This window comes from Mirounga leonina, unplaced genomic scaffold (genome assembly GCF_011800145.1).
Source record: "Mirounga leonina isolate KUSES-001 unplaced genomic scaffold, KU_Mleo_1.0 Mir_154, whole genome shotgun sequence".
Taxonomy (NCBI): domain Eukaryota; kingdom Metazoa; phylum Chordata; class Mammalia; order Carnivora; family Phocidae; genus Mirounga; species Mirounga leonina.
In genome coordinates this window covers 42473331-42497274 of record NW_023270389.1, presented here as the reverse complement: position 1 = coordinate 42497274, position 23944 = coordinate 42473331, and the positions used below count along the sequence as shown (strand labels likewise).

Sequence of the window (23944 nt, the reverse complement as noted above, 5' to 3'; positions counted from 1 at the left end):
GAGTCTCCAAACCCAGCAGATCCCTGAGATGCACTCCCATGCCGCTCCTCCCAGGGGAGGAAGGGGAGTCTCCCCGGATCTGCCGCCTGTTGGGTCCCTGCTGGAGGAGCAGTGGCCCAACTGTGCCGCGGATCACGGTTTATGGCAACCCTGAGCTCAGGGCCTGCTCCTCGGCTCCGTCTCTGCAGCTGGCTTCCCTGCTCTGATACCTGGGAGCTCTGCTGCACTCAGGCACCCCTCAGTCTTCCTGTGACCCCGAGGGTCCTGAGACCACACTTTCCCCAAGGGTTCCACCCCCCACTTAGCCACCGGAGCGATGTCCCTCAGCAGAGCTGACTTCTAAAAGTTCCAATTTTGTGCTCTGTGGCTCTATCACTTGCCAGAAGCTGCTGACGGAGGCTCCCTCCCCCGCCGTCTATCCTCCCGAATATCACGTCGGATTCACTTCTCCGCATGACCTACTTTCCAGAAAGTGGTCACTTTTCTGTTCAGACAGTTTTTGCTATTCTTTTCTTTGATCTCCTGTTGAGTTCGTAGATGTTCAGAATGGTTTGATCCCTATGCAGCTGAATTCCTGGGACCAGACAAAATCCAGGTCTCCTAGTCCTCTGCCATCTTGCTCCCAACCATTGGATGCCTTTATTTTTTTATCTGATTGCTGTGGTTAGGACTTCCAGTACTATGTTAACTAAAAGTGGTAAGAGTGGACATTCTTGTCTTATTTCTGATCTTAGAGGAAAAGCTCTCATTTTTTCATCATCAAGTATGATGTTAGCTGTGGGTTTGTCATATATGGTCTTTATCATGTTGAGGTATGTTCCTTTTAAACCAGCTTCGTTGAGAGTTTTTATCATGAATGGATGTTGAATTTTGTCAAATGTGTTTTCTGCATCTATTAAGATTATCACACGATTTTTATCCTTCATTTTGTTAATGTGTAATATCATGTTGATTGATTTGCAAACATTAAACCATCCTTTCATCTACAAAATAAATCCCACTTCATCATAGTAAATGATCCTTTTAATGTATTGATGATTTCAGTTTGCTAATATTTTGTTGAGGAGTTTTGCATTTATGTTCATCAGAGATATTGGCCTGTAGTTCTCCCTTTTTGTAGTGTCCTTGTCTAGTTTTGGTATCAGGGTAATGCTGGCTTTATAGAAGGTATTTGGAAACTTTTCTTCTTCTGTTTTTTAGAATAGTTTGAGGAGAATAGATATTCTTCTTTAAACATTTGGTAGCATTCACCTGTGAATCCATCTGATTCTGGTCTTTGGTTTGTTGGAAATTTTCTCATCACCAATTCAATTTTATTACTAGTAATTATTCTGTTCAGATTTTCTATTTATACCTGTTTCATTTTTGGAAATTATATGTTTCTATGAATTTTTCCATTTCTCCTGGGTCATCCAATTTTTTGGCATATAATTTTTCATAGTAGTCTCTCATAATTCTTTGTATTTCTGTGGTGTTGGTGGTTATTTATCCTCTTTCAAGAAAATAAAGATTTTAAGTTTTGGGGTTTTCCTAGGGAATCAGAGGGGAGTGTCTTTCTAAGCTCTCCAGGTCTCATAGAAAAACAAAATCTTGTTGTGAGTATGGCTTAGAGTGATCTTTCTGATCCCACCTGCCACTGGTACAGCATGCTGAAGTCATTGGTAAATCCAAGGTGTATGTAGTGGAAAAGGAGAACAGGAAGGGGGAAAAGGAGAAGAGAAAGACAGTAGACAAGGAAAACATATAAAGAGATAAAAAGATTGGGAGAAAGACATGTTTCTGAAGGAGAATCGTAGGGTAGTCATTAGGAATTGCAGAGCGGCACCTTACCTTAGCTATAATTTATAATGCAAATAATCACTGTGGCCAATGGGCTGCCACTTCCTATCCTGTACCCATGGCAGACATTGACAATCAATTCTCAGAATTTTTCTTGATTAGGTGCAGCTCCAGAGTTCTAAATGGTGTTCCAAACATTTGCTACCCAATTATCATAGTGGACATGAAAGATGGATATCATTTGCTGACCATAGACTAAATTATACAGGAGATAATTTACCAGCAATTGTCGCCCAAGTGGTAAAAACACAAAAAGGAGAAATGTCTACTTGGCTTGATGCTGTTTGTAAGGTCCTACTTACCTGCTTTATAGTTTCTTCCAGAGTCACCCTCTGGGCTTCCTCTTCCTTTTCTCTCTCCATCTCTCAATCTACACTTCAAATTTAGCTCCCTCTCTCCCCATCCCAAATGCTCTGCCATTCAAGAATCTTACCAAGTCATAAGGTATTTCTGGCCACAAGCTCCACTGTGAATTTTCAACAGTATAAAATGGTGTCTGACCAAAGACCTGCAAAAGAAAGCTAGGAAATAGCCAAAGAGGTAGAGCTTCTCTTCACAAATGTGTTACACTCCAACGGTAGCCACAAGGTAAAGGGGTTCCACTGATTTCCTATTTTAAGGGACATTAACTCTTAAATTCATTCCCCTAAATCAACTTGCCTTGCAGAAAAACACCCAAAATAGACTAAACTGCAAGATTCATCAATCTTTTGGGTCTGCCCTGTCCCAACCTGGGAGTTATCTTGTCTGTGTATAAAGGCCAAAGCCCATGATATTAAAAGGTATTTACTTTTGCATTGAATTATTAATTTCTTTTTTTTAAGATTTATTTATTTATTTGGGAGAGAAAGAGAGAGAAAACATGAGTGGGGGAAGGGGTAGAGGGAGAAACAGAATCCTCAAGTAGACTCCCCAGTGAGTGCAGAGCCCGATGCAGGGCTCGATCCCAGGACCCTGAGATCATGACCTGAGCCAAAAATAAGAGTCAGACACTGAACCGATGAGCCACCCAGGTGCCCTGCATTATTCATTTCTGCATGGATTTAGAGAGAGCAGACTAGAAGCCTTTTTATGAAGAGAAAGTTTTGGATTTGCCTAAACTCTTGAACTGGAGAAAGTAGAGGGACCTAAGGATGAGGATTAGGGGTACAAATTACTTAGTGGGGTCATTAAGAGTGTCCAAAATTGATAGATAATTCTATGTTACTGTCCTGGAGAAGGGACTGTGACCCAGGCAACCAGCTTTGAGACTAATGGGCAAGGGCCTCTATGTTTACAGGTATGTAAGCTTAGCAGTCTCACCATAGGCACCAACATGTCTCAAAGTATCCCCACATCATTTGTGATAAACTAGAGGGGCTGAAGCCCCAAGTCCTGGCTGCACTTTTAGCACATTATTTCAGCCTGACCATCTCCCCAAGACTATCAGCCCCATATTTTGTCAGTCTGAGGCCCTCTCCTTTTCTCCCCTTTGTCCTTGGCTATGAGATATAAAAGGAAGGCAATGGTACTTATTGCTTACAAATATCAGCCTGTGAAGGAGGCTCAGTCTTTAGTGACCCCTTTCTGCATGGCACTCGGGGTTTGACATGACACGCCCTGCCTGGCATGTGAAGTTGTCTTTATGAGATGTATGGTAGGGCTATGTAGTCATGAGATTATGTGGGAGTAGTGCACGGAAGCAGTTTCACCATGTGACATTTGTACCACAGAGGGCATGAGGCTGATGCCAGGTATATACATGCCAGGTATAAAGCCTCAAAACCTGGTCAGATCCCAGAACTTCCCCAGACTTGCCATGTATTCTTAGTCAAGTCATTTAATTTCTGAGGTCTATCTGTAAGAAGAGAATGGTGTCCATCTCACAGGGTGATTATAGACATTAAATGGTCAAAATTTATAAGTTGACAGTGGTATTCAACATGAACTAATACTGTCTCTCTAAATAGACCACAGCTGCCTAAATGGCCAAAACTTTCTTACATTCTTGGCTGGGATTCTACTTCCCACATCATTCTCACCATTTCTAGAACATTGTAGGCTGCATAAATTGTGTTGATGAATTAACTAACGAAAATGCCTCAAGATTACTTCTGTAACCTTTCATTAAGACACTGATACCACCTTCCACCGAGGCACCTGACTCCTCCCCTCGTTACCACCTCTCCCCGACATTCAAACAGTGACAAATCCAATATTTTTCTTTGTAAAAAAAAAAAATCTCCCTTACTTGTTCCATTCTCTTCATTTTCTTGCCTTTAGGCCCCCATCACTGAAATAATCTCTTAACTGGTCTCCCTGCCTCCACCATGATCCACTTGACAGCCCAACCTATGGTCAGACTTCTGCAGAAATAATTTTCCCAAATGAAAGTCTGATCATGTTACTTCTTTACTTGAAGCCCTTCAATGGCTCTCTAGTACCTTCAGGATGATGCTCTCAGAGTCTATCTATGCAGTTTTGTCTCTTGCTATGTCTGCCTCTCACAACTTCTTCTTCAGCCTGCCTTAGTTGCTTAGAGTTTCTCCCCAAGTAGCATAGGATTGTTTTCCCTGGTACCTTTACTTACTCTATTCTGTTTGTAAGGCCTCTGCTTCTTAATACTCAACCCCTCTCCCCACCCCCGTCTTTTTCTCCTACCTCTTTATCTACATTTTTCTCATTTTCTTCCCCAGCCAATTGTCAAATATGTTGTCTTCTTTAAAAACTTGGCTTGTATCACCTATTCATTGAAGCCTTTCCTGACCTATGAGGTAGGAGTGGCCTCTCCAGCTCTGATGCACTTATATACTCTTGCTGCCTTCTAAACACTCCTATCATGTCACCTGGAACCCTTTTTGCACTCACCTTAAATACTACTTTCTCTCATTAGACTGGGAATTTCTTGAGAACAGGGATGGCATCATTAATATCTGCATCCCCAGTACCAAGCCCACTGGCTGGCACAAAGTAACTACCCAATAAATGTTTGTGAGGTAGTATAAAGTGTTCTTCCCCCAGTTGCATGAATTTCACCTTTTAATAGGTAGTTTTCCATGGAAAAGGACACACTGAGTCACAAATTATAAGGCACCAACCTTAAGATATAACCAGAAACTTAAACCAAAAAAGATATGGAATCAGTCTAGGTTTGGATCTAAGAATATTTTGATGTTCGAGATTTTAGTTGCACAGGTTAAGAAAATACATGTTTGGTTTCAGGCAACAGCTCAAAAAGTGCTAGGTGCCAAACACCTGGTAAGAAGAATAGAGCAAAATAAATAATCCAAGGTCCTTGTCCTGCAGGAATTCACATTCTCACAATTAAGTGGGAGAGACAACACCCATATAACACAAGAGGGTTGGAAAGTGTCAAGGGGCACAGAGGCAGAGAGAAATAAATTCTGATTAGGAGAAGATAAGAATTTCTCAAAAACAGGATTTAAGTAGAGATTTGAAAAATGGTTAAGACTTTGGTAGGTGGAGGGGTGCCTGGTGGCTCAGTCAGTTAAGTGTCTGCCTTCAGCTCAGGTCATGATCCTGGGATCAAGCCCAGCATGGGGCTCCCTGCCCAGCGGGAAGTCTACTTGTTCTTCTCCCTCTGCCCCTCCCCCGCTCATGCTCTCCCTCTCTCTCTCAAATAAATAAAATCTTAAAAAAAAAACTTTGGTAGGTGGAATTATAAAAACTAACAACACAGTCAAGAAGTGGTGCAGAGGTGAGAGAATGCCAGTCCATGAGGGTACAGTTGCTGTCACTGCAGATCTGGGTACCAGCAGAGGGTGTGATGGGAAATAACCGGACAGGCAAGGGCAACCAAGGAAGCTGAGGATTTGGGATTTATCCGTAACGCGAAGCTCCTAGAGATTTTAAAGGAGATTCGGGTTCCTATTTATTTGCTCAAATTTAAATAGTTTTGAGTTAGTAGCAGTTTATTTTCTTTTTTTAATGTACTCAGCTCTGTGAGATTCACTATTTGGCTGTTGATGAAACATTTGAATTTAATTCTGGGAATACTTACCGGAAGAGAAAGAAATGTGTTGAAAAAATCAGCAAAGATTTCATCCTCTAGCAGAATTATAAGATTTGTAGAACCAATTATCTCTATATGGGAAGGAAAAAAAAAAAAACAAAAACACCCCATGAACTAGGGTTGCATTCAGGATAAGAAAATGAAGCAATAGAATGGATTATTTCACATGGCCAAATCTCAGCATTTGATGACCCTTAGAGTCATCTATCTTGATTTTTCCCTCTGCAATACCACTCTACAATATCACTCTGCTTAAACACTCCCAGCTGTGGGGACCTCACAGACTTACAGGGCTACCATTCCATTTATGAAGAAATGAAATTATTAGGAAGATTTTCCTACTGTAAACTGCCTTCTTTTATCTTCTTTCCATTTGTAGAAATTCTGCCTTCTGAAGCTCAACAGAATTCATCTAAGTCCTCTTAAATGGGTCAATGCTCCCATATTTATAAAAACATCTCAACATTCTGTCCACCTCCAACCCCTCTGGCTAGTCAGTCACTAAGCCATTCTTCAGCCATTCCTCACATGGCCTCCTTTCTACCTGGGTCCTCCCTCTCTGGCTAAAGTGGCACCCACAACTCAAATACTCTGCATGCTTCCCAGGGAAGAGCATAGACAACTTTGCCCATTTATATGTTCTATTAGTGTGGCCCAAAATGGGATTAGCTTTGGGTGCTCTCACATTATACTATTAACTCCACTATCCTTTATTTATGCAGTCACTTTTCAGAAACCAAGGGCAAGAATTTACATTTATTCCATTTGAATTTCAACTTGTTGATTTGGGCCCAACAAGGACTTTTTTGAATACTGATTTGGTCATGCAAAGTATTTATTACTCCTTTTAGGGTTGATCATTGTGTAGCAGAATTTAATCTGAGGAGATGAATGTTGAATGTCATGAAGCCAAGCATAGAGACCATAGGTGGACTAGGTGCCCCCTCAAAGTTTGCTCTAACTCACTGTCTATGCTCTTTAATGCACAATATTCAACTAGTGAATAATCCAGTTGTTTCATCAATGCCCAGCATTTTTCTATCAGACCCAAAGTTTATAATGAAAGACTTGTAAAATGAGCAACATAAATACTATATTAGTCCTATCTCTCAGTCCAGTTAAATGTCTGGTGAGAATAGTAAGTGCCACTCACAATTGCTAGAGTGCAGTTATGATAATTTAAGAAAACTAAACACTCCCTGCCATCATTTTTCATGATGATGGTAGTTATTGTCTTTGTATAATAGAAACAGGAACCCAGACAATCAAACACTATTGTAACAGAGCCGATGTCAGTTTTTGCCCTTTGCTACACAGATGCCACTGCTCTTCTTTTTAGAAGCATTCCCTGATCTATTTCATATATTCCACATGAATGATTCCAAAACATATGTTTTGAGTACATACTTTTCCTTGGCTCTAGTTCTAAATAGCAAATGAGCTATGGGACATCTCTCCATGGACATCTACCAGCACTTCTATCCCAACATTTTCAAAGCTGATCTGATCATTTTGCTTCCTAACCTAATCTTTTTCCTATATTCCCAGTCTCAATCACTAGACCCACCCTCTTCCAATCGTCTAAATCAGAATCCTGAAAATCATCTTTGATTACCCCCTTGTTCTGTTTCTCTTCCTCTCAAACACTCCCATATGCAGTGGAGGACCATGTTATGTGGTCTCTCCTCCTACATATCTCTGGAATGTATCCTCTCATCTCCATCCATTAAGTCACCGTCTTTTTTCAGGTCCTATCATCTCTCACCTAATGGTCTATCTTTCCTTTCCAAGCATTTTCCACACACTGCCACCATAGTCTTCTAATGCTGTTATTGTTAAAGCCCTTCAAAGACTACTCACTGTCCTACAGAATCTAAAGCTTCACCAGATCTGACTTTTGGGTTGTGTGCCAGCACCATCTCCTATCGCACCATACCATGCTTCCTCCTGTTTGCCAGCCAAGATATTGCTCTTTCCTGCACATGCTATACACTCTCACTTCCAACCTCCATATCTTTGTTCCCATATTCCTATCACTTAAAATGTCTTCTTAACCCATCTCCTTTGCACATCACTAATCATCTCTCAAGAACTGGTTTACATATGATCTTCTTGGTGAACCAAGCATGGTAGAATCTACCACAATGGTAAAATCAATCACTACTCCCCTGCACCATTATTTACATCTCCCATAATTATAATTAACAAGTCACTGTTTTCTTCCATTGATGTCTCATCTGTCTTCCTCAATAGACTGAGCTCTCTGAGATGAGGAACTTTGTCTTTTCACCTTTCTTTCCCTAGGCACTAAAATTGCTTACATAATATCTAAATTCTATAAAAGTTGAACAAATTGTTCTTTCAAGAGTTCTTCAATCTTTTGAGCTTTTGTTCAGTTGTTGGTTTGTCATTCATAGAGCCTGGCATGGATTTTTTAAATAAGATTATTGAGACAATCTGAATGCAGGAAAGTAGGGTTTGCAGAAATTTCCCAATTGATTGTGTTCCATAGCTATACACACTGTTGGTGACAAGGGGCTTGACTATGACAGAATTTGCCATTAATAAGACAGTCTTAATGGGGTATAGCAACAAGGCTTTCCACATCTTCCCCTTCCCTATCCTACTATGTCTTCATTCCTGTGTTTCCATTATCACCTGTTCTGCCTCAAAACTTCCTAATATTTGGGCAGGCCTTCAACATTCATTCCATACAATAAAAATACTGATTTGGGAACAAAAGAAATCATTGACCCCAAACCTCATGCTAGCCCTCTCCCTGGAGGAGACATGGCACATGATAGCCCAATCTGCATTTTTCTTCCTCCTTCTTAGTTGCCTTGTTGTTTTATGAATGGGGCTCTGTCCTATTCTTAAAGATCAGGTGGCATAAAGTGGGGGTGGGAGTTGGGAAGGAGAAGAAGAGAAAAAGAAAACAAAGGGCATGAAACATAAAAGCCACATGTGGTTTAAGACCTGGCAGGTGAGAGGTTTGCCTTATGTAGGAGGAGCTAAAACCCTCCGAAACATCCCTTTTAGATACTCACCAGCATTGCTCATGTTGCCATGCTTTCCCTGCCACTGTGATTGATTAGGAGGCAGAATTTTAGCCCCCAGTCAACAGAACTCCACCCCTTGTGAACACGCAGTGACATCCCTTCCAAGGGGTTCCAGATTCTACCAGGAAGTGGCCTATTGATCTCTGGTGTACACCTCAGTCTGAAGATAAGTCTTTGTTACCTGATCTCCTGGATCTCCTGCAATGTACCAGACTCTTCCTATACTTAGGCTTTTAGTCCATACTATTTTGTGTGCACTGATAGGTTCTTTATAAATTGTTTTCCAATTATATAGATCCTGAGTTTTAGTTCTGTCTCTTTAACTTGATTCTATGCTTCAGGGAAGCAAAGATCTGTTCATTTATTTCTAATGTGTCTTTTGTATCTAATATCCTTCTAGAAATTTAACAGGTATTCAGTGAATGTTTAATGACTTATCTTTCAGATAAGCTGGCAAATTCAACCAAATATCCAAGTGTGTTTTCCACCCTGTCTCCTCTTTCCCAGATAGTTTCTCCTCTGGCTATGGGTTACTTCATAATCCACTGGCTTTGAAAAGAAATAGAATAAACATTCGTTGAATATCTTCCATTAGGAAGAACCTAGGCTAGGTATTTATACTTTGTTCTCATTCAATTCTTAGCCCCACAAAATAGAGGTTATTACCTCCCTTTCACTGAAAGATAGTAAGTACAACACAGATTTTAGTCTGCCCATTTGATGCAAGAACCCATGTTATTTCAAATATGCTAGTAAATCATACCTACTTTTCACATAAAAAATGCATTTGAATGGACTTAAAAATAAGCCCCTTGGACTTCCTCACAATGATCTATTTTTCTGTATCATTCCTCCTAACACTTCTTGTGTGTATCCTTCCATGTTTAATTAGACTTTCTTTCCTGCAGATGTTATAAAAGAAGTAAACCGTATCTCCAAATCTATATGGAAAGGAGATACTTAGAAAAAGTAATCCCGTATATCTAATAATTTACCAGAATATTGAAACAAAGCCATTTAACATTTTCATCAAATCATAGCATAGGCAACAACTGGAGATTTTCTGTGACCAATTTTGACCCCAAAGTTTCTAATCCTGATCAGTCCCCCATTCTTCTAGACCGATCACGCCAGAAAAGACAGAAGTAAGCAAGAGGCAATATGGGGAAGAAGCTATATTTATTTGTCTTCCATTTTAACTTTTCTCAAGGTGGTATAAAGTTTTTCAATTGTAAACTAGGCCAGGCCTGCTTATGTGCTATCATGACCAATTCGAAGAAAAGAGCAGAACACTTTATCCACATAGAAATGGTCCTAGAAATGAAGAACAATCATAAATGAAAAGAAAGGAAAAGGAAGAATTTTCTAGAATATTTCCAGTTTACCAAGGTTTAAAATGTTTGTTGCAAGTTGGAGCATAAGTTTGCTCACAGAGAACAACTTGTGGTAAGATAAATGTTTAGAATAGTTTAATATGGAAATTAGATTTTGTTACTCATTTTTTTATTGCCTTAAACAGGTTTGAAGATTAAGATCTTGTTCACTTTAAGGATAGGTAACTCATTTTTGGGTAGTCCAGGCTTTGGGCCTGATTTACCACATTTGGATCTTTCTTTGCACTGTCCTAGGATACCTGTAAATTAGCCCAAAGAGGGTCCTGAACACTGAGTGGGGTCAGGAGAAAGTATGTTTAGTAGGGTTTTCTGCTGTTTTGTATTGGTCACTCAGTTTCTGACCACTTGTCCTATTTGGATGAATCTTTCTGCGCTGGCAGAAAGGACATGACACCTGCCCTAGAATCCACCCAGAACTTTTCATCTTAGAGGCATGACTCAAAATCTGAGAGGCAGTCAGAGACTATGTTTTTTTAAAGATTTTATTTATTTATTTGAGAGAGAGAGAATGAGAGAGAGCACATGAGAAGGGGGAGAGTCAGAGGGAGAAGCAGACTCCCTGCCGAGCAGGGAGCCTGATGCGGGACTCGATCCCGGGACTCCAGGATCATGACCTGAGCCGAAGGCAGTCGCTTAACTGACTGAGCCACCCAGGCGCCCGTCAGAGACTATTTTTGATGGTGCTATGAAAACCTGTGCTCGATGGTGGGTGCCAGAAGCAGTGGCACACTGTGAATGGCCACAAATGCTGAAAGAAGATGCCCTACTTGAAAATGAGCTTTGAGGGACGCCTGGGTGGCTCTGTTGGTTAAGCATCTGTCTTTGGCTCAGGTCATGATCCCAGAGTCCTGGGATCAGGCCCTGCAATGGGCTCCACACTCAGTGGGGAGCCTGCTTCTCCCTCTGCTTCTGCTTCCCCTGCTTGTGCTCTCTCTCTCTCTGACAAATAAAATCTTAAAAAGAAAAAAAGAAAATGAGCTTTGATTTAAATGGGAGGTGGTGCTTACCACCAATGACAAAAATATATGTGGGTATCATAATAGCAGCTATGGCAATGTGGGTATCAGAATGATCTAACCCACAGATTCCTTGTGATGGCTATTGATCATAGGATCCCTTGGAAAAATGTGTGGGTAGGCCATTAGGATTCTACTTCAGAACATAAGCTCTGTGATGGCAGGGATTTTTGGCTGTTTTGTTTAATGATGCATCCCAAACTAGTGCAGTTTCTGTCACATGGAAGTGCTCAATAAATATTTGTGAAGTGAATGAATTAACATAAATAGGACACTGTTTATAATTAATATAAAAATGAGCCATCACAGTGGAATATTGGGTCTCTCATTCAGTTTTCAGTCCTGAGTCAGACACAGGAGTTTTAAGTAAAAAGAAAGCATTTTTGCCCTTTAGGAAGAACTTTTACAATATTTTCGCAAGAAATTACTGTGAATCTCTTTCTTAATCTTTGCTAAAGAGATGTGCTGCCATTTCCAGGGTAAAGATACATTGGGGTAAAGGAGACACCCAGAGCTTTGGGAAATCATTGCATTGTAGATCTGACCCAACACACAGCCACTAAGTATCAGAGCTGAGATGTGAACTCCAATCTATCTAATTCAAAAATTTCCTGTATTTGCTGGACAATAATAATCATCTTGGGACACTTGTAAAATATATGGATTCCTGAGCCCCACCCCTGCCCTTCTAAATCAGAATTATCAGAGGAAGGACCTGGTAATGTACAAGTACCCCAGATGATTCTTACTATCACACAAGTTTGGGAGATATCTGATTCCCTTTCCTTTTGGCAACTAGAAGGTCTTGAAGGGTCAGGGATCAAGCATTCCAAGCCTGTAACCGGTGATGTTGGCTTTTAGTCCTTGCCATTGTTGGAGTGACAACACTCCCTTAAGTTGTTAATGGCTCTAGTAGTTAACCTCTGGGCTGTGGGGAAGATGGTGGATCAGTGATCAGGAGTAGAGAATGCCTGCACACAGCTTCACTGAAGACAAGTCTGAAAGCACACTGTGTTAAGGAATGTGGGTATATATCAGTGTCATATGTGCCATTCTTTAAGAAGAGACTGAAAGTTTGTTTTGTTTTGTTTTGTTTTGCCCAGGTTGTGATAGCTCTTTTCCAAAGAACATGATAAGATAAGGAATAGATGAGATTAGTAAACCATCCAGAGCTTCATCCTGATCTCTCTTAAGATGTGTGTGTGTGTGTGTGTGTGTTATACTGATTAACAAATGAGGTAGTTGATAATTGATTGTCATATGATAGGCTACCAACTCATCTTGGAACACAAAACATCAAGATGTAATGAATCTCTTCACTTTAAAAATCAAAATCACTTTAAAAAAGAGTATTTGGTCTTTACATATACTAAAGAAAGCATAAAACTTTTTCAAATGTAAATGATATATTTTTGGTGGTTCATTATTAACATTCCTTCCAACTTCCAAAGTTCTTCTCTTCTATGGGACAACAAGGTTTTTTAGATATGACATGCTTCCCAACCTAGAACTTTTCAAGTCTTTTAACCCTCTCTTGGGTATGACACTGAATGACTCTCTTCTCAGTAACTTTTGGCTAAATTATTAGGGTTTATAGAGGTGATGGTCTTTCATCTGGATATTCACTTCCTATGAGAAAAGAGCCAGAGAAATGGAAGAATTATTTAATAAGATAACAAAGTGCCTGACAGCCCTTTAGAGAAAGGGAATTCAAGCCTCTTGTAGGCTGGTGTTTTCAGTGAACAGAGTGTCCAGGAGATATTACTTGTCAAAATAATATTAACTAGTTTACAAAACCCTTGGAAGCTGACTTTAGTGATTCAAAAGTCACAAGGTTGGAGAGGATGGAGTCATCTGGAAAGGGACTTAAGAAACGTTGTTAAACAAATAGAAAGCTGGATGATAATAAATTGAAATAGCTGCCCCCTTGCAATCTGTTCTCTCAAACTGCCATCCTATTTTAACAGTAGGAAAAGAAATCACAACAATCAGGAATTGGATGAATTCAGCTGAAAGGAAATGGCATAGAGGCAGTGGTACTCCACGTCCTGTAGTGCCCAGCAGTAGTAGGTGCTGGATAGTGTTTGTTCAGTTCAGCTGAGAAATGGATGTGAAGGCAATATGGAAAGCTTGAAGTCCTGCACAAATATAAAGACCTAAAAACTGTGATTGAGGAACGGGGACACTGAAAGAGGGTGAGGGAGAGACAAAGCAAGTAACGTAGAGTCATTGTCCAACTGTTAACTTACAAAAGCTTTAGATATAATATCAACAGACAATAGACTTCTAAGCAAACTATGCTTTCTGATTCGGAACTTTGTGTTCATTGCTGCTCCTTGTTAGCTACCTAAGGAAAAGATACAGCATGTAGAATTTAGACCTTATTCCTAACTGTTGCCATCTTTGCTGATGTAATAGATTTCAATCAAAGACTTCAGAATGGTGGTCAATGCAATACACGTAAGTTTTAAAGTCAAAGGAGGTGCAGTCTCATCCTAGATAAAGGGTTCGAAATGCTATTGGTACATAATAGGTCTCGGTGCAATTCTCTACAGTAACACAGAAAGAGAATAAAAACTGGAAAAGTCTTCCACTAAGATACCCTATTTAGCTAACAATTCATTTTAAGGAAAGATACTGAGTTATAAGAAGTACAATCTTTTGTGACTGATGATTAGTGAAGTCTTGGCCAAAGGCAAAAACAAAACAAAACAAAACAAACAAACAAACAAACAACCCACAAAACCCCCCAAAAACCTCATGGATATAATCATACAAAGGGTTAGTGTTGATCCTATACTCTTTGACCTAAAATATGTATTAAAAATTCTGAGTTTTGGACAGAGAAGCCTCAAGAAGTTGGCAACAGTAATTTTCTTTCTTTTGGTTGAGTGGGTAAATTTAAATTTTAAATTTCATAATATGAAATGACTAAGGAATTTTAACTAACAAAATTTGGAAATGGTATTTGTTTAGGAAAATTTGATTTATCAAATGCATGATTTTATTGAAATATAATGAACAAATAATAGCAATTTTAAATAATATTACATTTATAAATAATTTTATATGTCAATTTTAAAAATTTAATAATTAGTATATTAAGTGTATGCCTAATATATTGAACGTTGATTACAATACAAGTAATTGCAATTATTTTTGTTGTTTTGGCACAATAGTCCCCTTCAATTAGTAAGAGCCCATTAATAATCTTCTGCCTTCAAATTGAAAAGTAAATTATTAAACTTTTCATAAAACAATTTTGTGTGGCTCTTCCTTAGCCACCCACCCTAAGGGACAGGAACTTGGTAGTTTTCTCTGTATCATTGGCCGTGAAATTCCATCCCTGGTACTGCACTGCTAAGCTTGTGTTTGCTGAGCTTTGGTGTCTGAGCATAGGAACATATAAGACCTCAAAATTTTTGCCCTGAACTCCTCTAACAAGCTCTACTTATCCATCAAAACCCAGATCAGAATTAAACCAACATTTTGTCTATGTTACACCTGTACTAGATACTTTATTTGCTCATTCACCAATTATTTGTTGCATACCTATTATGTGATGAGCTAAACAAGAACATTTTGATTATTTTATAAAGTTGCTAAAAAACAGTAGCCATTTCAGCTCAAAGGGCATTGTACACGGTTTTGTTTTTGAGATACACACATATCTGTATATGTATGCATAGACATCTATACATGTATATACCTATATACGTTATGTATCTATGTATCTGTTTCCTTTATCTTATCCACATATAATCTATATTGATTGAATTCTATGCTTATTCATGTCCACACATCTAAGTTTAACAAGAAACAGACCTTCATTATGTTTACCAGATGCCTGCATGACACTTGGTTATGTATTTTTTTGCCCTCCTCTTCGTCCCTTCATTTCTTTTAAATTGATACTTCAATACCAAATGGAGAGCAAGGGCCTTTTCCAGGCTCATGTAAAGATGATGGCCTCTGGTGGACAGTGGTGAATATTACACCTTTCTCTCCACAACTCTGGGTTTTGTTGTTGTTGCTGTTGTTGTTTCTAAACTTACCTGCAGTTGGCTTTACATTCCAAAATGGTTAGGATTACTTTCAGAGTGCTCATACCGACTGTGATGTGATGTGAAGAGTACAGAAAGGCCCTTTCATCCAAACATCAGGCCTGTCCATTCCGCCATTATATCAGGCCTCAGTAATAATTCTTTGTGGCTTTGTAGGACCCTGCTAATATTTATTTTATCTCAAAGGTACATATTGTGAGACATGATAATATTGGGAGGCATTAATTTACTACAAGAGATGAGTTTATCAGCATCTAACAGGAGCTCAAAAGTACTCAGAAATGGACAGATCTGTCAATAGATGGCTGTGGTATCTCTCGAACTTCTATCTTTGTAGAGAGATAATATCTTGAAATATTAATATATTAATATTAGGCTTTGCTTTTCCACCCTTGTAAATAACTTTTCTCCCAATTAGTGACAGACATTCTCTCAAGATGATGTCTGATTGTAATTGTAAAAAAAGAAGAGTCGATTTTTAGTTTTAAAAAATCCAAAATATGCTCCTAATACAAAAATAGGAGAGCTGAGTGAAGTAGAAAATAGGAGTTTGCCATATCGGTAGGAAAGAATGTAGAGGAAAAACAGATTCCCTACTTTCCCCATCTCAGGACACTAGAGGAGGTTCAACTCGGGTTCAGGACGGAGATGCTGCAAAGCTAGGCAAGGCCTGAAAAATACCCAAGGTTGTGGGGGAGAAACAAGCAGAAGGGAGCCATCGGTGACAACCAGGAACAGGGAAGAACCTACAGGGAAAACTGCGGAGCTCCACTGGTCACCAGGACCAAGGAGAAACACAGAAGCTGAACTAATGCCTAAGAAATATTTTATTTCCACCCCAGGGACCACTGCTCATCTCCAGTGGAGAGCAGCATTGTTATCTGATTGGCTATCCCACTGGTGTAAGGTGAAAGCCTTCCATGGAGAGTTGCTGCCTGCTGGTCACATGCATGCCATCCCGCATTCGGAGACATTGCTGACCACCATTGAAATGGGAAGCACCTCCCCATTTTCAGTAACTCAGAATGCTCACAAGCTCTTCAAGCCACAGAATAGAAAACCTTACCAACCAGACAATAATTCACCCCTGCTACACCTGAACTTTTGAACAAGAAAATTAACAAGGAAGATTAAGGCCAGAACCAAAGGAAGTCAGGTACGTCTAGTCCTCCAGAGGACCAGAAGCAAAAGGGAAACTAGGAGGATGATGACCCCCTAGAATCCCTGCCCCAGCCCCACTCTGTCCTAAGCCTGGATATTATAACCATGACCAAGAGTAAGGGAAGCCTAACAGATTGTCCATATCCTGCGGACAGCAGGGAAAGAAGCATAACAGGTGTCATAAAGACATTCTTTTCAAGTTGCCAACAATTTAACTCTACTACTCAGAATTCCACCTCCCTTGACACCCAGATAAAGCATTATGTGACATAACTAAATAACTAGCCTTAAGCTAATTTTTAACCCTTTTGAATTTTAGATTATCATCTATAAACCTACATGATAAGATAGTTGTGAGGATTAAAAAGAAAATTTTGTGGAATAAATAATCCATTGAATTTTACTACACATGAGAACCAGAAAGGAGTGGTTCTAGGTGAGTCTACTACTTGGAAATTGATTGAGGTGAGTGCAGAATAATGGGCTGATTTACCCAGGTAGAAGAATCTGACAGATTCTACACTCAAGGAGACTGATAGATAAATTCTGGAAGCACCTGGATCCTTTTGTGTCCTCACTATGTGCAAAATGTTGCTCTGTTCTTCTAGATCCCGCAGAGGAAATTGCCTTCAAGGAGTGTGGTGATGTTATCATGGTATCACATATGTCCAAACTCATCAAAATATATACATTAAATATATGCAATTGTTTGTAAATTAAGTATATCTCAATAAAGCTGAAAATAAAAGATCTCTTTGTTGGACAAATCATAATCTAAAGAAAGAATTCAACAATAGTTCTCTGAGTCCTTTATCATTAAAATAACAGTTTAGATTTAGTATAGGTATTGAAGAGATCCAGAAAGAGAAAGGGTGAGGAGGTGGTTATTATGATGGGTCAATTATTATGATGTACTAAACGTAACTAGTGGTCAGTATTATCTCTCTGAGGATATTTATAAAGACCCAAAGGCAGGATCTAGTACATTTATTTTCATTTTCTCCTGGGAAGGATGTGAAGAGTACAGAGAGGAGAAAGGCAAGGAGAACACCTTGGCTGGAGTTTAGGAGAGGGATGGGAGGTGGGGGAAATACTTGGGGAGCCGAGAGTGAAGGTTATAGTAACATGCCTCCTGTGTTTCATTTGCCTGTCCCGGCTCACTGCTCAGCAAATGAGACTGAGAGAAGCCAGAAGAGGAAAGGGGTATGTCCATCCCAGCAGAGTCTGTTGCCTTGGTCATCTTCCTCTCTAACACTCTCCACTTCCCACAACTTCTCATCCAGGTGTTCCAGAATGTGCAGGTGATAGGAACCATTCTGAGTTTACCCAGGTTCAGACATCAACAAATGTAACAATACCACAAAAAGGAGAAGCCATAGACCCAGATCATCAAAATGGCAATGAAAGCCACATGCCAGCAGAAGAAAGTGGTGACAAATATAATGTTGTTTTTGTCATCATCCATCCATTTGTAGCCAGAAATTGGTTTGTACAGCATGAAGCCTATCTGAATCAGCCAAGAGCCTGTCATCATATAAAAAAAGGCCTTCATCACCCAAAGCTGCAGCATATTGGGAGCCCACAGCTCTGCAATCACCACCAGCACCAGCAGGAATATGGCCTGAGTGAACAGGATGTGAGACTGCAGCTCCACACCTTCTGAGTCCTGCATGTGAGACACCAGCAGAGGCAGAAACAGACACATGCCCAGGGCTTGGGCACCTTGCTCCAGAGCAGCACACCTCTGGGGCAGCAAGTTCTGGCTCACCACATCCACACACCCGCTCAGGAAGAAGGTCATATATAGAGTGAGATGTTGCCACTGTTTGCGGTACAAAAAGTTTCTCTGATGATATATCTTGCTGATAAGTACAAACTGTCCATGTATGTTATGTAGCTCTTGGGCTGCTAAAATGAAGGCACTTAATATCTTCACCAGCCCAACATAGTATATTTGCTGCAGTCTTGCCCATTTTCCTTTGCTCCAGGGATGGTGTGGCAGATATTGGACAGGGTAGTTGCATATTAAGGCCCTGGAGACTAGTCGTGCATGATAAAGTCCATAGAAGAAGAGAGACAGCCCCGGGTACAGATGACCCTCAAAGCCTCCCATGGAACTGAAGGTAGAGCTGACCAAAGGTAGAGGCAAGCAGCTCAGGAATGGTCACCTTAGGTTCTAGAGTGTGGAGGGAGCTCCCTGAAGCCTACTTATATCTTCTCTCCAGCTCATTGCATCCACATACACAGGGGAAATGGTTTTGGAGGAAACCCAAACTTATGGTGGGGTGGGTGTCATGGTTTCCGTTCTGGTCTTCTGCTCTGGTTCATTGATAGCTAACCAACCATTGCCAGACAGTAAAATAAGCATATTCTCCATCACAATGTCTGGACATCTGTAGTTCTCAGAGATTATGCTATGGACTCCCCTTTCCTCTCCTCCTACTTGTCCTTCACGCTATTGCTACCTTCCTTACTTCCCAAATTCATAGAACATAAGGAAGAACTGAGAGAAAGCATGGAGAGCATACAATGTAGGGCATATCCCTTAAGATTCCTCACATATAATCTCATACAAGTACTAGGTACAAATGTATTCTCTTGGGTATAAATAGTCTTAAGTAAACACATACAATACTCAATTTCTCTGACGTTGTTTGAGGTTTGCCAGAAAAATATTCACTCCTGAGAATCTGTCTTCTGCTGATCTCCAGATCAGAAATGAGGTGCCACAACTTGAGATTCTTTCCTTTGGGCTGAAGCAATGTTTTTCCAAGTTAAAATGCAGGTGAGTAAGTTCTACTCAGAGGTACTGATTGGGAATTTCTTGAGGTTGGTGTCTCGAAATAAGTATCCCAAGACACCTTCCCAGGTAGCTCTGAGGCAGACTAAACTTTGAATCACTGAGTAAAATGTATGTACTGGTTAGAAAGAAGATCCTATTAAGCTAAGCTTAGTGTGAATTAGCCATCAAATATTTTCTCTCATGAAATAAGCATTTAGTTAGAATGTAATGGTCATGTTACTCTTCATGACAGTCAGTCAAGTACAGGAATGTCTCAAGTTAAATTTGTCTCATATTGATCCTACAGATTTCCATTTTGGTTTATTTGTTGGTAAATTCTCTTTTGTTCTTTGTATCAATGGATCTTCCATTTTATTTTATAATTTTTACTGATATAAAAAACCATAATTTTAGATTGATCTTCTTGTTGCATGGACCTACTGCTCTTACTAATTTTCAAATGATTTTATATAATCATATTAACTTCAATAATGAAAAAATGATCTCCTTTTAGATATACCTTTGTCTTTTCTAATTGTCTTTCCCAGTTGCATTAGCATGACAGAATTTTATTATTGTTTTAACTATGAAAGCTCCCCTCTCCTGGGAAGTGTTTCCTCAAGCCATATAGGTTAATGGGAGTTGTCATTTGCTGACAAATCCTGCTTTCCTAGTCACAGATCAGTCAAGGGATTGAGCACCTAACCCAGTGAGGCTAATCTAAACCCTTCACCAACAATTTAACTAAAGAAAACAGCTCTCAGCCCTTTCATAGATTATACAAATTCTGTTTACAGAAGAACTAATTCGCATATTTGGATTATATTTCCTTCTCCATGGATCCAATAATGTATTCATTATCTGTTGCTGTGTAACAGTTTAACACAATTTAACTCAGTGGCTTAAAACAACATGCATTTATCTCACTTTATGTGGGTCAGGATGCAGACAGAGAGCTTTGTTGGTCCTCTGCTCAGAGTCTCACGAGGTACAGTCATGGTGTCAGCCAGGCTGCACTTCACGCTGAAGCTGAATCCTCTTCCAAGCTTACAGGGTTGTAGCAGAATTCAGTTCTTTGTAGCTGTAGGATTGAGGTCCCCATTTGCTTGCTAGCTATCATTTCTCATCCACCAGACTGACAAAAATTAGCTTGACAACTGTCTGACAATGTGAAACAAATAGAATAATTAATATATTGCTAGCAGGACTATAAATTGATGCAATCACTTTGGAAAAGAATTTGATGTTATATGGCATTATATAGAGAGTTGAAGATATACATCCTTACTTGTTTATACTATACAGTAACTCTCATATATCCATACAAGGATCATATGCAGGAATGTCCCTAGCAGCACTGTCTCTATAGCTGGCAGAGAGAAGGAGGAATAATCAAAATGTCCTTCAATATTAAAAATTTGTAAGATATTCATAAAATAAAATATGATAGAGAAGTAAAAATGAAAAATACAGCTACATTCAACAACATTGTGATAGTTAATTTTAATGTGTTGACTTGACTGGCCACAAGGTGCCCAGATTAAACACTATTTCTGGGTGTGTCCATGAGATTAACATTTGAATCAGTGGATTTAGTAAAGTAGATTGTCCATCCCAATGTGGGTGGGCCTCGTCTAATCTGTTGGGGCCTGAACAGAACAAAAGGCAGAGAAAGATGGAATTCATCCCTTTTTCTTCCAGCCTGTCTACTGGGCTGGGACATAGGTCTTCTTCTGCCCTTACACTGCAGTTTATACCATCATCTCCCTTGGTTCTCAGGTCTGTAGACTCTTGACTGCAATTATAATACAATGTCTCCAGCCTAGAGACAGCAGATGGTGGATTTCTGTGCCTTTGTAATCACATGAACCATTTCCTCATGATCAATCTCCTTTATATATATCTTCTATTGGTTCTGCTGCTCTGGGGAACTCCGGCTGATATCAACATGGAACCTCAAAAATATAATTTTAGATGAAAAAAGAATGTCACAAAATAATATATACTGTATGTTTCCAAATATATATATGGAATATATATATATATATGGAATCTATATCTATATCTGTATCTATAGAGAGAGAGAGATGTGTATAAGTGTATGTGTGTAAGTGTAACTATAGAGCTGTGTATAAGTTGCATAGAGAGGTATCCTTCCTTGTTGGGAGGAGACAGTACTTGAGCTGAGCTTTGAAGGAGAAAGAAGGAGTTTATATATATCTATCTATATCTATCTATTTATAGATATAGATAGATAGATATATGTTCAAAAACACACAAAATTAAACAATGTGAACACATACATGGAACCATAAACAAAATTCAGGAAAGTGGTTACCTCCCAGAGGGGGAAGAATAGGATAGATTTGAGAGGGACACAGGCATGGCAAATAACAATGTTTTTTTGCTCTTATAGTTGGTGGGGACCACAGGAGTGTTGACTATATCCCAACTCTGTAGAGTTTATATGTATTCTATAAATGTTATTTTGTATCTACTCAATATTAATTTTTTTTTTTTACAAAAATAAGAATTCTAAGTAGAAGCACTGTAGCAGATAAGTGTGACTTGATGTCTATTCAGCTTACTTTAGGGGGAGAAGGTAGGAAGACAGCTGTTTGCAATGGGCCTTTCCCAAATGCCCAAATGAATTTTTCTCTAGAACATCAGCACTTATATATATCATTCTACTACTGGCTGTTTTTCACTCAGTCATAATGTGTTGGAGACAGAACTATTTTGTTATATATATAGAACTATTTTGTTATATAGACAATAATACTGATGCATTTAATATTATATTCTTTATCTAGTCCCCTAGTGATGGACGTGTTGGTCTAGCTAAAATTTACTTTTTAAAAAAATTTTTTTTTAATTTTTAAAAAATTTTACTTTATTTTATTATGTTATGTTAGTCACCATACAGTACATCATTAGTTTTTTATGTAATTACTGTTTAACAAACAATGCTGAGTAAATATTCTTCTTTAGAGGAAATAACCATAACTAGCATTTCTGAGTCATAGACTATTACCTTCTTAAGATTTAATACCTAACGACGAATCTCCCTTCAAAGTGGTGGTACCAATTTTCACTCACCCCTACAATATATTAATCAACAAATTCTCCAGATTCTTTATCTCCACCTATACTGTCTTTGTCCAAGCATCCCCAACTCTGCATTGTTGCCACATCTCTTAACTGGGTTTCAATCCTCATCTATTCCTATCCACATTGCAACCAGAGTGAGCCTTGGGAAAAGAGAACTAATAATGCCACTGGCTGATTTAAATTCTCTAGTAGCATCACATGGCTTTGTGGATAAAATCCATACCCTTAGATTACCCTTGAAGGTGCCTCTCGCTTTGGCCTGGCCTCATTTCCAGTCCCTTCCTACATGTACCATCATTATCTCAGGCATGTCAGAAGCTTCCAAGTTCAGCCTGGAATGGACTTCCTGTTCCACATTCTTTCTCTATTTGGGAAACTCCTCCTTTCTCCTTTGAAGCTCAGCTCAAGTACTGTCTCCTCCCAACAAGGAAGGATACCTCTCTATGCAACTTATACACAGCTCTATAGTTACACTTACACACATACACTTATACACATCTCTACAGTCACATGGTTTTACCACTCCTTATTTACTGGGAAGCATTTGAAGTTGGAGACCATGTCCTGTCTTCTTTGTCTCTTTAGAATCTAGCCCCATGACTGGAGGTACTCAATGAGAGTTTGATGAATGAATAAATGAGTGAACTATCACATGAACACATGATCTCTACCATAAAATGCTTTATGATTTAATTATAAAGACAGAACAGATACATACAAATGATGCAAGGCCACTAATGCTAAGAGCTAAATGCCAAATAAGTGAAACAAATGACCAGACCTATTCAATTAGAGGAAAGAGCTCACTCCAGCTGTAGAAGTCAGGGCAAATATGATCATTCCCAGTGAACAGGTGGAGACGCTAACATATGTGAGGTCAAATTTTATCTTCGACTCCTTTGTTCTTGGATGAAAGAGTATGGAGGACTTAGAATAACTGTAACACAAATACTCTCTTAGGGGCAATATTCCCTGTACTGAGAACACATAGTATAAACCAAGGGAAGAGTGTAATCCCAGCAAAGAGCTTGGTAATGCAGCACAGGGCTCATATTCAAAGAATGTTTGTCTTTCAGTGATAGGCATTGAGGGTTCATTAGTGAGGGGTAGACTAGATGGCCTCAAACCTCTACCAGGTTCTGCATGTGTGGCTGTAAGAGCCCATAAATTTCATGGTGAAAGTCCTGGTATAGTAACTAGAAAACTCATGTTCTATTAGAGGGACATAAATGAAAATTGCTCTCCTCTTACTCCTTTACAGCCAGTAACAGGGGGACAACTGTATGAAAGAAGAAAGTGTCATCTAAAAGGATGAAAGGAATGGTGATTCCATCTATTGATTTGGGTGTTTGTGGCCAAAAATAGGTGGAATGTAAATCAAGAGCTTCTGTTTGACCAAATGTGTCAGAAGCAAGGAGTTCCTCTTATTGAGCCAGATGTACCACTGATGGGGCAGACACCTGGGATGGGGAAGGAGCAAGTGCCAAACTCACTAACTGAGGTTTC

The 23944-nt window shown here is 39.3% G+C and overlaps 2 protein-coding genes across 2 annotated transcripts in view; both read right to left on the bottom strand.

Moving 5' to 3' along the window:
- Positions 1-23944, bottom strand: part of RGSL1 (regulator of G protein signaling like 1) — a gene marked incomplete at its 5' end in the record, with an annotated part of 133358 nt that overhangs the window by 81631 nt on the left and 27783 nt on the right. The window contains 2 exons of the mRNA XM_035010382.1: positions 2273-2347; positions 5840-5922. Of these exons, the coding sequence (XP_034866273.1) occupies positions 2273-2347; positions 5840-5922 (158 nt within the window). The remainder of the gene's footprint in view (positions 1-2272; positions 2348-5839; positions 5923-23944) is intronic.
- LOC118014358 (transmembrane epididymal protein 1-like) lies at positions 17518-18877 on the bottom strand. Its single transcript, XM_035010580.1, has one exon. The coding sequence runs from the start codon at positions 18656-18658 to the stop codon at positions 17885-17887; it is 774 nt and encodes a 257-aa protein (XP_034866471.1). The 5' UTR covers positions 18659-18877; the 3' UTR covers positions 17518-17884.

Bases quoted from the DNA above. Each gene is read 5' to 3' on its own strand.
- LOC118014358 (XM_035010580.1), bottom strand. From the start codon at position 18,658: ATGGGAGGCTTTGAGGGTCATCTGTACCCGGGGCTGTCTCTCTTCTTC.